This window comes from Meriones unguiculatus, chromosome 8, assembly GCF_030254825.1.
Source record: "Meriones unguiculatus strain TT.TT164.6M chromosome 8, Bangor_MerUng_6.1, whole genome shotgun sequence".
NCBI classification, from domain to species: Eukaryota; Metazoa; Chordata; class Mammalia; order Rodentia; family Muridae; genus Meriones; species Meriones unguiculatus.
In genome coordinates, this window is record NC_083356.1 from 22,546,430 (window position 1) to 22,559,189 (window position 12,760).

General features: G+C 51.7%; 1 protein-coding gene across 1 annotated transcript; it reads right to left on the reverse strand.

Moving 5' to 3' along the window:
- Window positions 1-400: 400 nt before the first annotated feature.
- Nol12 (nucleolar protein 12) lies at window positions 401-6,208 on the reverse strand. The gene is made up of 6 exons (XM_021654025.2): window positions 6,052-6,208; window positions 4,344-4,449; window positions 3,686-3,734; window positions 3,085-3,227; window positions 1,106-1,203; window positions 401-828 (listed from the first exon to the last, which is right to left on the reverse strand). The coding sequence occupies exons 1-6, from the start codon at window positions 6,132-6,134 to the stop codon at window positions 660-662; spliced, it is 648 nt and encodes a 215-aa protein (XP_021509700.1). The 5' UTR covers window positions 6,135-6,208; the 3' UTR covers window positions 401-659.
- Between the last annotated feature and the right edge of the window lie 6,552 nt (window positions 6,209-12,760).

Sequence of the window (12,760 nt, forward strand, 5' to 3'; positions counted from 1 at the left end):
GGAGCTGAGGCCAGGCCAAGCCAGCTTCCAGGAAAGGCCCACGCTGAGGTTTCCACCCGAGTGTGGCTTCCTGACTCTGGCCTGATCTCAGATACCTCCTGACAGCCTGCCCAGGATGTCCTGAAACTCCCTGTGCAGCTGAAGATGACCTGAATCGAATCCCCGCCTCAGCCTCCTTGGTGTACCTTCTCATACACCAGCAGAGCTGGCTACACCTCTGCACTCTACACGGGTCATGCGGGTCTTCAGCTAGGACTAGGAGCCGGATATGACATGACCTTGTAATCCTCTCAGGAAAACCTGGAGGTGCAAGATGGAGCCCTGGCCATTCCCACCACCCCAGCAGTCAACCTTTGGTGCATGGCATCAAAGCCAGGGCAAATCACAAGCATAGATGGGAGGAGTTTCAGAGATCTGTTGAGTACCAGGTGGATGTACATTTGGGAAGGAACCCCAACACTGCTCTGCTGGCTCCTGGAGCCCAGGCTCTCAAGAGCCCATTCTTTCTGGGCTCAAAGCCAGGGTGGTTCCCAAGCAAGGATGACCCCAGGCTGGAGACGTCCTGGTTTTCAGGCTTAGGCTGCAGTTAGCCCTCAGCGCAGCTAGGTTATAGGGACGGCCGAGGACTCTGGCCGGGGAGCCACAGGCTGCCTGAGGGCTCACTCCCCGCTGTGCCTGGCTTTTCCCGCCATCCGGCGGCGGCGCTCGGTCTTGCTGGTACGAGTGGCGCTTGGGGGCTTCTTGGTGGAGTCCTGGGCCCGACGAGGGTGTTTCCTCTTCACCTTCTTCCGACTGTGTGCATGCAGTGTGGCTGTGAGGGAGGAGATGCTGTGGGGAAAGTGGAGACCAGTGAGCCAGGGCCTTGGCTTACCCTCAAGACTCGGGCAGTGGCGGGGGCCCGGGTAGTGATCGTTACCCTCACAGATGAGTGTGATCATTCGACGCATGGATGGGAAGCTGGGACAAGCTCCAAACACGTTTCAAACTCGGCCTGGTCTGGCTCCACAGAGCCTGACAGCCTCTCTCTCAGACCAGGGTAATCCCACATGCCCAGCCACTAGCGCCAGACAGGAGTGGAACCCAGGAACTACAAGCCAGAACTTACCGCTGAGACAGCAGAGGATCTTTGGACTTCCTGGGCAAGGCTTTTGTTGGCTTCTCCAAAGAGGACACCTCCTCCTGGGACCCATCACAGTCCCCTTGCTAGAGAAGCAAAGGACAGGGACCGTTACAGGACAGGCATTCTGAGCAGGTCTGGCTTTCACACAGGGAAGTCTGGCCAGCCACCTCAAAGGCCTGAGCAGAGCTCAGAGAAGACTCTGGGCAGCGGTGCAGTGTGCCTCTGTCCCGCTTAGCCTCAGCTGTCAACTAAGAAACTACCAAGATCAACCTGGTCTATGGGCAAGGCCTGGCCCACACTGGGTGGTACCATTTCTCGGGCAGGTAGTCCTGGCTGTACAAAAAAGCTAGTTAACTAAGCATGAGCTAGTGAGCAGCCAGAGTAAGGAAACAGCGTTTCTCCAGTTTCTGCCCCGACTCCCTTCTATGCTGAACTGTGATCTGGAAGTATAAGAGGAATAAATGCTTTCCTCCCCTAAATTGGTTTTGGTCACAGTGTCTGTCATGCTAGCAGAAGAGAAAATAGGACACCGTTTGAGAACCAGAATGACAAAGGACAGTCTGTTCCCAACAGACAACAGCAACATCAGCAAGATGGCAGCAAGACACGCTGTGCCAGGCCTTACAGGAAGATGAGCATAAAGCAGGTAAGTGGCAGCCAGTCAGCTGGGCATGACTCTTCGGATGTACAGACACTGCAACTCAGGGCAGGAACTTTTTCCCTTTCAGACAGGAGCTCAGTATGTAGCCCAGCTTGGTCTTGAACTAGCGATCCTCCTGCCTTCACCTTCCTTGTGTGCTTCAATGACTGACCCTTGGAAATGTGTGGGATCTTGCCTTGTAGTTTTTGTGATGCTGGAGATTAGAGGTGGGCAGGCAGCACCCTCAGCCCAGAAATGCACTTTAGACTGTGACTCCCTTGGGCAGCTGGAGTCAACCAGCTGCATGATGAAAAGAAATGAAACAACTGGAAAGAAATATGTTATCTGTGCTGAGCACAGACTTGTGCTCCAGCATCTTTACCCTAAGATATCTTGCTGGCCTGGCATTCAGGTTTTTCTTTCTTTTTTTTTTAAGATTTATTTATTTACTATTTATACAGCATTCTGCCTGCATGTGCGCCTACACACCAGAAGAGGGCACCACATCTCACTATATGTGGTTGTGAGCTACCATGTTGTGAACTCATGACCTTTGGAAGAACAGCCAGTGCTCGTAAGCTCTGAGCCATCTCTCCAGCCCCCCTTCGTTTTTCTTTTTCTTTTGGGGTTTGTTTTTTGTTTTATTCTTTGAAATAGGGTCTGTGTAGCCCGAGCTGTCCTGGAACTCACTCTGCAGTCCAGGCTAGAATCTCCAATTCACAGAGATTTGCTTACCTCTGCCTCCTCAGTGTTGGGACTAAAGGCGTGCGCCACCACGTCTGGTCTCAATGCTTAAAAATTATTTATTTTCATGTGGATGAGGTTAAAGGACAGAGATTAAAGGTGTATGCCACCACCACCTGCCTTAGGCTCACTTTTCTAAGTAACTCACAGATGACTTAAAGGTCAAGGGAGGACATGCTAGGGTCTATGTAAATATGACAGCATCTTATTAAGACTTGAACATTTGTGGACCTGAAGATAGCCTGATAGAGATTCCTCCACAAGCCACAGGCAGAGCTTTGAGTAGATGTTCTGCTGCACTTCCTGGGATGCTGCTGATATTTTCATCAACAAGATGCTGAGTGCTTGCTAGAGCTGAGCTCAGCGCCCGGGGACTCACAGGGCTTTACCCCTGCATCCTCATGGCTACCCGCGCCTATACCCATGGCAGCACTCAACTGATGGATGGGCTGAGCCATGCAAGACAGCTGCCAGGGGCATACTTCAAGTAGGAGACCAGAACACGGACCAGCACTGAGCAGCCCCCACAAACCCATCTACCCCTAAACCCCTTCTTCCCCACAGCTGTCATGGGACCTACCTCAGGCAGGGGCAGACCTAGCAGCCGGGCCCCTGAGAGGTCCAGGTCACTGATGGTGGTCACAGTGACTGTGTGATTGGGGTGGTCGTACTGCACCGATTCTGTTTTTGCTGTCACCAGCCGCTCCAGCTCATCTGCCTCCTCTGCAAGGTGGGCACAGGTCAGTCCAGGCTTCCTCCTAGGAGGATGGGGACTGGCACACAGTCCACTTTTCTAGAGCCAGCCGTGTTTCTTGTATCTCCCTATGCCCCTCTCTCTTTCCCCATCTACAGAGTAGTCCAGAGTCCCGCCCACAGCCGAGTGCTGGAAATGATCCCTCTGTGCTCCAGCTTGTCCCTGCTCTGGAGAAACTGAGTGACAGCGAGAGCTAGTCCATCCCGGGCTCTCTGCTCAGCTTCAGTTTACCATGTGGTTGGGTCTCCTGGTCTCTGATCCACTTGTACATAGACCACCCTTGGCCCCTACATCACCACCAACATCTCTAAGCTAAGGAACTCACCCTCTCCACAGTGTTCTCCCCATTCCCCCTCAGCCTCGCCAGGGGACACAGAAGCCCAGGCTCACTGGATGCTCTCCACGTAAGGCCTAAGTGAAAACTTACCTAGCGCCTCCTCTCTTTCTGCCAGCATCTTCAGGTACTCCTGGTGGCGCTGGAGCCAAATGGGAAGAGGTGATGGTTAGTTGTTAACTTTACCCTTTGAGCACACCTATAGGATGGTATCTTGACTTTTGTTCACCGAGGTAGGAAGGCCTGCCCATTATGGGTGGAGCCATTCCCCCTGGCTGGGATCCTGGCCTATGTGAGTGGGGAAAGGGAACGGAGGGGCAGCATGTATTCATCACTCTGCTTCCTGGCTTGTGGGTGTGATGGGGGCAGCCACTTCAAGCTCCTGTCACCCTCACTCTCCTGCCATGATGTACTGTGCCCTTGAACTGAGAGCTGGAATAAGCCCTTTCTCCCTTAAGTTGCTTTTTTCAAGAGTATTTATCATGGTCACAGAAAAAGATACTAGGACAGAAACGAACACAGTGAGGACGGCCTTCCAGTCCATACCAAGCAACAGCCCTGTTCACTTCCATGGTGTGAGATCACAGTCGCTAGTTAATGCAAGAGGAGACTCATCCTTCACCCCAGCCCCCAGTGTCTCTACTTGTGTACGCACCTCCAGTCAGACTCACAGGCCCTCTGCTCTGTTCCATGATGCCCCTCTCCTAGGAGTTTGGGACCCCCAACTCCCACCCCATTCCATGAACTGTACCTCTTCCCGGAGTTTCTTCTGCTCCTGCTTCAGCTTCTGCTTTATCTCTTCAATGGCCGCCTTCCTGCGTTCTACCTTCCGCTTGTGGAAGCCTGTCAGGTAGTCCCTACAGGAAGAAAACAGAGGAGAAGTGGGGTCAAGAGGAGCCACAAGGAAAGAAGGGCTCTAGAGAAGCTCCCAAAGCCGTAAGCGCCAGGCTCTATCCTACCTACTAACGCATTTTACCCTCTCAACAGCCAGTCCGTGTTTGACAGATAGGGACACTGAGGAAGAGACTGGGGTACTTATCCAGGGTCACAGATAGTGTAGTTATGAGTCATTCAATGGCAAGGGTATCTTATGAGAAATGAGTTGCTAGTCCTTGCTGGACCATCAGAGTGTACTTACATCATCCTGGGCGGTATAACCTACCACACATCTAGGCTGTAAGCTACAGTCTCCAATAACACGCTCCGTTATTGGCCAAAACATCTTGGGCATCATCACACAATGTGTGAGGAGGCCGCTCCCCTCACCAGGCTTCACTCTCACCCGCTGCACCTGGGTTTCTCGCCCCTTCGTAAGTACACACAGCCAGGTGAACACACAGAGCAGGCGGGCGCTGCCTCCTATGGTAAACTTGATTTTGTACAAGTCACTTCTGGTATGGCTTTCTATTAACACCTCCACCAGACCCCAGAACTCTTTCACCGAGTCAACCAACACCCAGTACTCAACGACACCTAGCCTGTGGGCCCAGCTGCAGTGTAGGACCCAGGAGTGAGGCCCACCTTCCTGACTCTTGCTTCCCCTTCCTATCTGAGGTCTGCTCTGTTCCTGATTTCCTTGTTGTACTGAGGGTTAAACATAGGTCCTGATTCACGCTAGGCAAGCACTCTAATAAATTAATTCGTTTGTATTGATTTGGGGACAGGAACTCGATAAATTACCCAAATGCCCATGCTGTTCTTGAACTTTCTTTGATCCCTAACAGGGTTTGACTTTGCAATCCTCCTGCCTCAGCATCTCTGGTGGCTAAGATTACAGGTCCGCACCATCAGGCCTGGCAATTGCAGTTTCGTTTGGTGCGCTGTTCCCCAGGGGCTTTTGCAGACGCGTTATAGCAGTGGTTCCCGACCTTCCTTTTTTTTTTTTCTTTTTTTGGTTCCCGACCTTCCTAATCCTCATATTGAAGTGACTGCCAACCATAAAACTATTTCTGATGCTACTTCATAACTGTAGTTTTGCTATTGTTACGAATCACAATGTAAATATCCATTTTCGAATAGCCTTGGGTCCTGTGAAAAGATCGGTCCAGACCAAAGGGGTCGCGACCAGACCAATGGGGGCTGAGAACCAAGGCACTACGTGTCATTTATCCACGGTGACACCAAAGCACAAAGCTCCAGCCTCCGGGTCGCAAGTCTGGCTGGCACAGTCTGATGGATGAATGAATGAACATAAGCCTCTCTCATCCTATGCGCCCGGAGCCTGCTGTGTGCGGGGACCACGGACAGGGCTGGACTCGGGTGGTCCAAGGCACAACTCCGTGCGGGCCGTGAGCTGGGAGAGGAGAACCAGGACCTCCATCCCACCCGGCGGGGAAAGCAGTCAGCAGTCACGTCCAGGGGCGGAGCCGGAAGGGCCCTCTGCGTGAGCGTGCGCGTCCTGTGCCTGGCGTGCCTCTACCCGCAGCCCGACGGGAATCCGGTTCGACCCTGCCACTCACCGCCGCTTCTCTTCATCGAAGTTGAGAACGAGCCGGGGCCTCCGGTCATCTCCATCTCGCTTCTTCTTCTTGTTGCGGCCCATAACACGGAAGTCTCCGGCGGCGGCGTGGCTGCCCCTGGCCTAAAACAGTTCCGGTGTAGCAGTTTCAGATTTCCGGGAGGGCGCGCTTTGTGGGCTTGTTCCACGGTTCCGCCGAATTGGCTCCGCCTTTTAAAGGAGCCTCCCATCCTCATGCACAGCTTTTTTGTTTTGTTTTGTTTGTTTGTTTTGTTTTGTGTTTTTTTCCAGCACGGTTTCTCTGTATAGCTCTGGTTGTCCTGGAACTCCCTCTGTAGACCAGGCTGGCCTCGAACTTAACAGAGATCCGCCTGCCTCTGCCACCCAAGTGCTGGGATTAAAGGCGTGCTCCTCCACCGCCCGGCCTGAGTCACAGCTTTGATTCAGATCTTCTGAGCCGTTCTCCCAGAATGGCTTCAGTGAGAACCTAGGCTCCCATATTCCATCACCTAACCTGGCCCGGATAGGCCCTCTATATGGAGTTATTCATGAATGGCCAAAAGCCACTGATCTTAATTGAGTTCTGATGTCAACTCTTTGGTGATCTCCATGTGCAAGGGCTAACTGCCTGAATTTGAACACTGGTAATCACCTACAAACTGTGTGGCTCTGGAGCAGTTGCCTTGTTTTTTTTTTAGATTAAAAGAAAAATTGCCAGGCTGTGGTGGTTCACACTTTTAGTCTCAGCCCTCGGAGGCAGGGGAATCTCTGTGAGCTTGAGGCCAGCCTAGTCTACATAGTGAGCTCCAGGACAGCCAGAGTAGAGCTACATAATAGAGAGAACCCATCTCGAATGACTGAATGAATGAATGAATGAAAACTACCTGAGTGGTTTATGTGCAGCACATGAGCCGAGTGCCTATAAGCCCAGAAGAGGGTATCAGATCCCCTGCAACTAGAATTACAGATGGTTGTGAGTCATGCGGGTGCTGGGAACTGAACCCCATCCTCTGCAAGAGAAATAAACACTGAACTGTTGTTAATGACTTGGTCACCTCTCCAGTGCCCGGACTGCCTTTTTCTCTGTGCCTCACCTATTTATAAAGAAGAGAAAGTTGTAGTGGTTTCGGACAGTCATTGTAGAGAGGTGGTTCGAGAACTCTGGTGTGCACAGGATGTCCTAGAGGGCTTGCTGAAGTCCAGAGCCGGGGTTCGGGGTACAGCAGATCCACATTTGGGCAGGGTCCCAGACTGTCCATTTCTAACCCATTCTCAGGTGGTCCTGAATTCTGCTCCTGCGTGCAACGGACTTTGAGAGCCATGACAGTGGCAGGACAAGTGAGTTGTGTCAGGAGTGTGTAACACAGTGCTCTGCCATACTCAGGTTTGGTGCCCACGCCGCATACAGTGATACATGCCTCAGTCTCCTCGAGTATGGGAAGGAAGTTTAACGACACACTTTCTACTAGCCACAAAGGTTTCACTGTGAAGCATGGGGTGAAAGAACACTGGACAGGGATTTTAGTGACATTATACAAGTGACATTCTCAAGGCCTTGTGCATTTGGTCCTGTCAAGTTCTGTGCTGGGTGCTGCAGACATGGCCAATGCCTTTGACTCTGAGGGCTGGCCCTTTGGTCAAGTCAGTGATCTTGATAGTCCACGGGATGAGGGCTCTGCAGCAAGAAGCTCAGCAGGTTGCAGGTCAGGATTGTCCCCAGCAATGTGGAGGACAGGGAGGGGTCCCGAGACAGATGGTGATCAGACATAAAACAGACTCTTACAATCCAGTCCTATTTCAGATATAAGCCCAAAGAGCCAGGAAGCCACATTGAGTGCCTACTGTGCGCCAGACACACAGAGAGGCAAGCTATCACTTAAGAAAGGGCTGTGCTTGCCAGGCATGATGGTACGTGCCTTTTAAGCCCAGCACTCTCAAGGTAGAGGCAGGGGGATCTCTGAGGTCGAGGCCCATCTGCCGGGTCTACAGAGTGAGTTCCAGGACAGCCAGGGCTACACAGAGAAACCCTGTCTCAAAAACAAGACAAAACATAAACTGTAGTGGAAGTTTTGGTTTCTTTAAAATACTCAGTTATGTTCTGTCAACAGGTTTGTTTGTTCTTTTGTTTTAATCCTAAGTGTGGGATATGGAGCTGCTTTTAGTTTGTCCATGGCTGATAAGTGCCTCCTGCGGCTCAGAGAGGGGCAGCTGCAGATGATAGTTTAATTCTGAGGACTCTGAGAAGGTAAAAATACCAGAGCCCAGAGAAAGAAAAGGATCTTCGAAGAGAATGCTCCAAGAGAGAAGAATGCCTCAAGGGATTCTCAGAGAGAGAGTGGGCGAGGGGGAAAGAGACAGACAGACAGACACACACACACATACACACACACACACACACACAGAGAGAGAGAGAGAGAGAGAGAGAGAGCATTTTGAGGGAGACTCCAAGAAGGAAAAAGGCTGCTGCTCCCTGTGATGTTGCTGGTTCATTCTTCTGCTGTGTTTGCTGTTTCTGGTTTGCTGGACTGCTAGATATCCTGACGACTGAGATTGGTATTGACCCAAAGAACCCTATGACCCTAATCAGCAGGAACCAAGTTTAAAGAGGTCTACGTCCCCTGTCCCTTCTAACCTTTCGTTCCTACCTAGGATCAGGGGGGGTGGGAAGAGGGTAGAGGCTTAAGAAATCAAGTAAAATAGTTTTAAAAGGGTGCTACAAAACAAACAAACAAAAGAGAGAGGATTGTGCCAATGCTAAAATGTGAGACTGATTGCCTGTTCTTTGGTCTCCCTTTCCAGCTCCTTGGTCATTCCCCATAGAAGCTTTAGAAAAGTAGGATGCCAACTGTGATGATGAATTTTGGAAAGAGCATCACTTATAGTAGACATGACACCCCATGAGTGTCAGATTCTTTCCACAAGTGTCTCCTACTTGGATAGTCCATGTTAGATGCTGAGAAGTTTTCTTCAAAGTGTGGGTCCCCAAATTGGCCATGTGACAAAAGCCTGTAAGCCTAGCCAGCAGAGCCTGGAGGATCAGGAGTTCAAGGACACCCTCTGACAGATGGAAAATTGGAGTCCAGCCTGGGCTAATTGAGACCCTGTCTAAAGAGAGGGCTTCAGAACACTAGACAAATCTGTTTCCTTGAGTGATCGCTTCTGCTCCCCTAAGCCAAACCATTCTGCCATCCTTGCCATCACCCCTCTGAGTGGAGGCATTGTCCTGGCTCCACTGTGCCTCTGAAGAAGCCCAGAGCACTGACAGCTGCCATCTGCCTGCTGGGCTGCCACATGCCGTCCCCACTCCCTGTGATTGTGGACTAAACAGAAGTCCTGTTGTCTGACTTGGTAAGTCAGGGCCTGTTCCTCTTGTCAGTACCTCCTCAGACTCCCCCAGTCTCTGAGGATCGTTCACTTGATGCCTTCTGGATTGAGGCTGGGGCCTGTACCTTCCCCTCCCCACTCCCACCCCCCTTTTTTAGACATAGCCCTGGAACTCACTATGTAGACCAAGCTGGCCTTGAACTCACAGAGCTCTGCCTGTTGTGTGAGGGATTAAAGATGTGCACTGTCAAGCTGACAGTCCGCACAGTTCTTCTTCTTCTTCTTATTACTTACTTATTGTACATATTTGGGAGTTTTGAGGAGGTCAGAAGAAACTGGAGCTGGAGTTACAGACAGTTGCAGATGGTTGCCAGCTGCCATGTGGATGCTGGGGAATCGAACCCAGGTCCTCTGGAAGGGTGATAAGTGTTCTTTTTTTTTTTAAATATTTATTTTTATTATGTATACAATGTTCTGTCTGCATGTACACTGGAATGCCAGAAGAGGCATCAGATCTCATTATAGATGGCTGTAAGCCACCATGTTGTTGCTGGGATTTGAACTCAAGACCTCTGGAAGAGCAAGCAGTGCTCTTAACCTCTCAGCCATCTCTCCAGCCCAGTGATAAGTGTTCTTAACCACCAAGCCCCACCCCTGTGATGATCCTTACAGCCCCCCCCCCCCCCCCCGTGAGTCAGTGGAGTTTTGATCCCTGCTCTACAGGTGATAAGGCTTGAAGAGGGAAGTGACTGCATCAAGGCGGTAAGCGGTGGGACCAGATCCACTGCCCTGTACACAGCCTGGTCCTACCCTCCCAGGCTTCTTGTATGTTCCAGAGACGGGAACCAGATGACTGCCTGCTGGAGATTCTCAGGGGAGAGCTCTGCAAGACTACCCCTCCCTCAGTCCAGCAATAGCTCTGGACCCTGCAGGAGGCCCTGCAGAGTAAAATATGCCACCCGGGTCAGCATTGTTCCACTCATATTGGCTACATTTCCTCTTGCAATTATTTACTGGGAACCTAATGAGGGCCAGAGGCAGCAGGAGATGGCACATGGGAAGGAAGAAGACAAGAGCAGTGGCTGTTTATCCAGCTATTTTTACATGATGTCTGGAGAGCTGGCCCGTATTTCACTGAAAAGGAGCAGGCTCAGTCAGCTGCAGCCTGAGGCTACACAGTTGAGAGCAGGTCCAGCAGTCCTGTCCAGAGGCTTAGACATTCAAGGTCATCCTTGGCTCCTTAGGGAGTTTGAGGTCTGCTGAACAGAGGCCGGTGTGTGTGTCCTTTTTTTTTTTTTAATTATTTTATTTACATTTGTGTTTGTCTGTCTGTGCAAGGGTGGACATTACAGGAACTGGAGTTACAGACAGTTGTGAACTGCCGTGTGGGTGTTGGGATTTGAACCCTTGTCCTTTGGAAGAGCAGCCAGTGCTTTTAACCACTGAACCACCTCTCCAGCCCCAAACACTATAGAGTCTTAATGGGGGTGAAGGCAAACCAGCATTTTCAGAGCCCCCATCAGGGGCTAGGCACCACACATCCGTACACACCACCTCGGTGCATCTCACAGCCAGAGAGAGTAGACACATTATTAACGAATGCAATTTGACAGAAAAGTCAGCTGAGCCACAGAGCTGCTGTGTAACCGGTCCAAGAACACAAAGCAGAGGAGCTGGATTCGAACCTGGGCCTTTCTGATTCTATGCCCAGTGGCCTCTCTCCTTGTCTACCTCAGGGCTCTCTCCTCTACTCTGTTGTCCTCCGTTGTACTTGTACATGGTTAGTGTTTAGCTCTTGTGGATAGAATCCCGTGAAAACAGTCTAAGTCACATTTTCTTTGAGGCCCAGCAGGGTGCGTCTCCTGGTGCCTCAGAAAGGCATGGTGATCGTGGGGGTGTGGCTCATAAGAGCCCAAGGCCTGTGTATTCCGTTCTCTTTGGCCCTCCTCTATGGGTAGCCCCCCTTCCTGCATCCCAGAAGACCCACCCACATGAAAACTCTTCATCCTGCTATGGATGGGGAGACTGAGGCTGGGAGCACCCGCAGCCCTGCCAGGAAAGTGCCCGATGTCCTAGAGAATGAGCTCTACTGCTCTGAGGCCCCGCGTCCCCCACCCCAGCCTCAGGATATTATGTCCTGGATTGGAGAGTTTGAGAGAGCCTAATGAGATTCATATTTAAAGCCTTCCAGAACCTTGGCTTAGTTTCTGCAGCTGTTTCCTGGGACGTAAGAGTAGGGGGTAGGGGTGGGGGTGGGTAGACGGTGGTAGCCCATGGGTCCGCTGCAGTTGCTTGTGCTGGGTGGGACGGGGCTCAGTTATGAACAGCATCAGAGGGAGCAGAACCTGGGCTGGTGTCGGGAAGATGCCACCTCTGGAAGCCAGGAATGGCAGGCTCAACTGTTTCCACCAGCCCAACAAGCTACTTGGCTTCTGAGAGACCTGCTTGAGGGCCTTCCCATCAGCATCGCTACCTGACTCCTTGCCCCATGTCTCTGAAGGGGCCCGCTCAGAGCCCCCAACCACATCAAAGGCCTGCGACCTCAGCCCAGGTACCCATGTTAGGGAGAGGACCTGTCCAGGGCACGGGAGTCAGTGGCCTCTAGCCTAGACATCCAGCTGCCTCTGGGCTCCACAGTGGCCACGTGGTCCAGCATCCTAGAGCTAGGGAGCTTGCTTCCCTGTGTGCTCAGATGCTGAGGAGTCATTTTTTGTCCCTCAGAGCCCATTTCCTCCCCTTTGCATTGGTAGGCATAAAAAGGGAGCATTAAGAGAGATCAGAAACTACTCGTAGGGCATTGACCATGAGACACCCAGAGTGGAACTTGGCCTCTTCCAATAAAATCTCATTTAACTCCATAACAACTCTCATGCAAACTATTCCCCCAAGCATTCAACAGTAAACTGAGGCTCAGATCCGCTAACAGGCGCAAGGCCACACAACAGCTTGTAGCTTCTTGCCTAACTCAAGGTTCTCCCACCCTATGAGGTCTTGCTATGTTGCCCAAGCTAGCCCAAGTTAATCCCGTCTCCCAAGTAGTTAGTAGCCTCCGTCTCCCAAGTAGTTAGTAGCACAGGGCTGCATAACTAGTCCCAGCCACCTCCACCCTGTAGCTCAGGCTGGCCTGAACTTGGTCGCCAACACATGGCGATGTGCCTGCCCTAGCCTCCTAGATTTCAAGTGTGTGCCACCATGCCCAGGGTCTTTCTGGCCCACATGAAGGCAAATGAGGCCCTGCTGTTTGTCCCTCCACCTCCCACTGCTCTGCCCCTGTCAAGATGGGACTGGTTCACACTCTGTGGTCACGAAGCCCTCTGTGGGCTGGGCTCTGCTTAGCCTGGAGAACACAGGGGAAGAGAGACCCCTGGGACCACGAGGGACCCGCG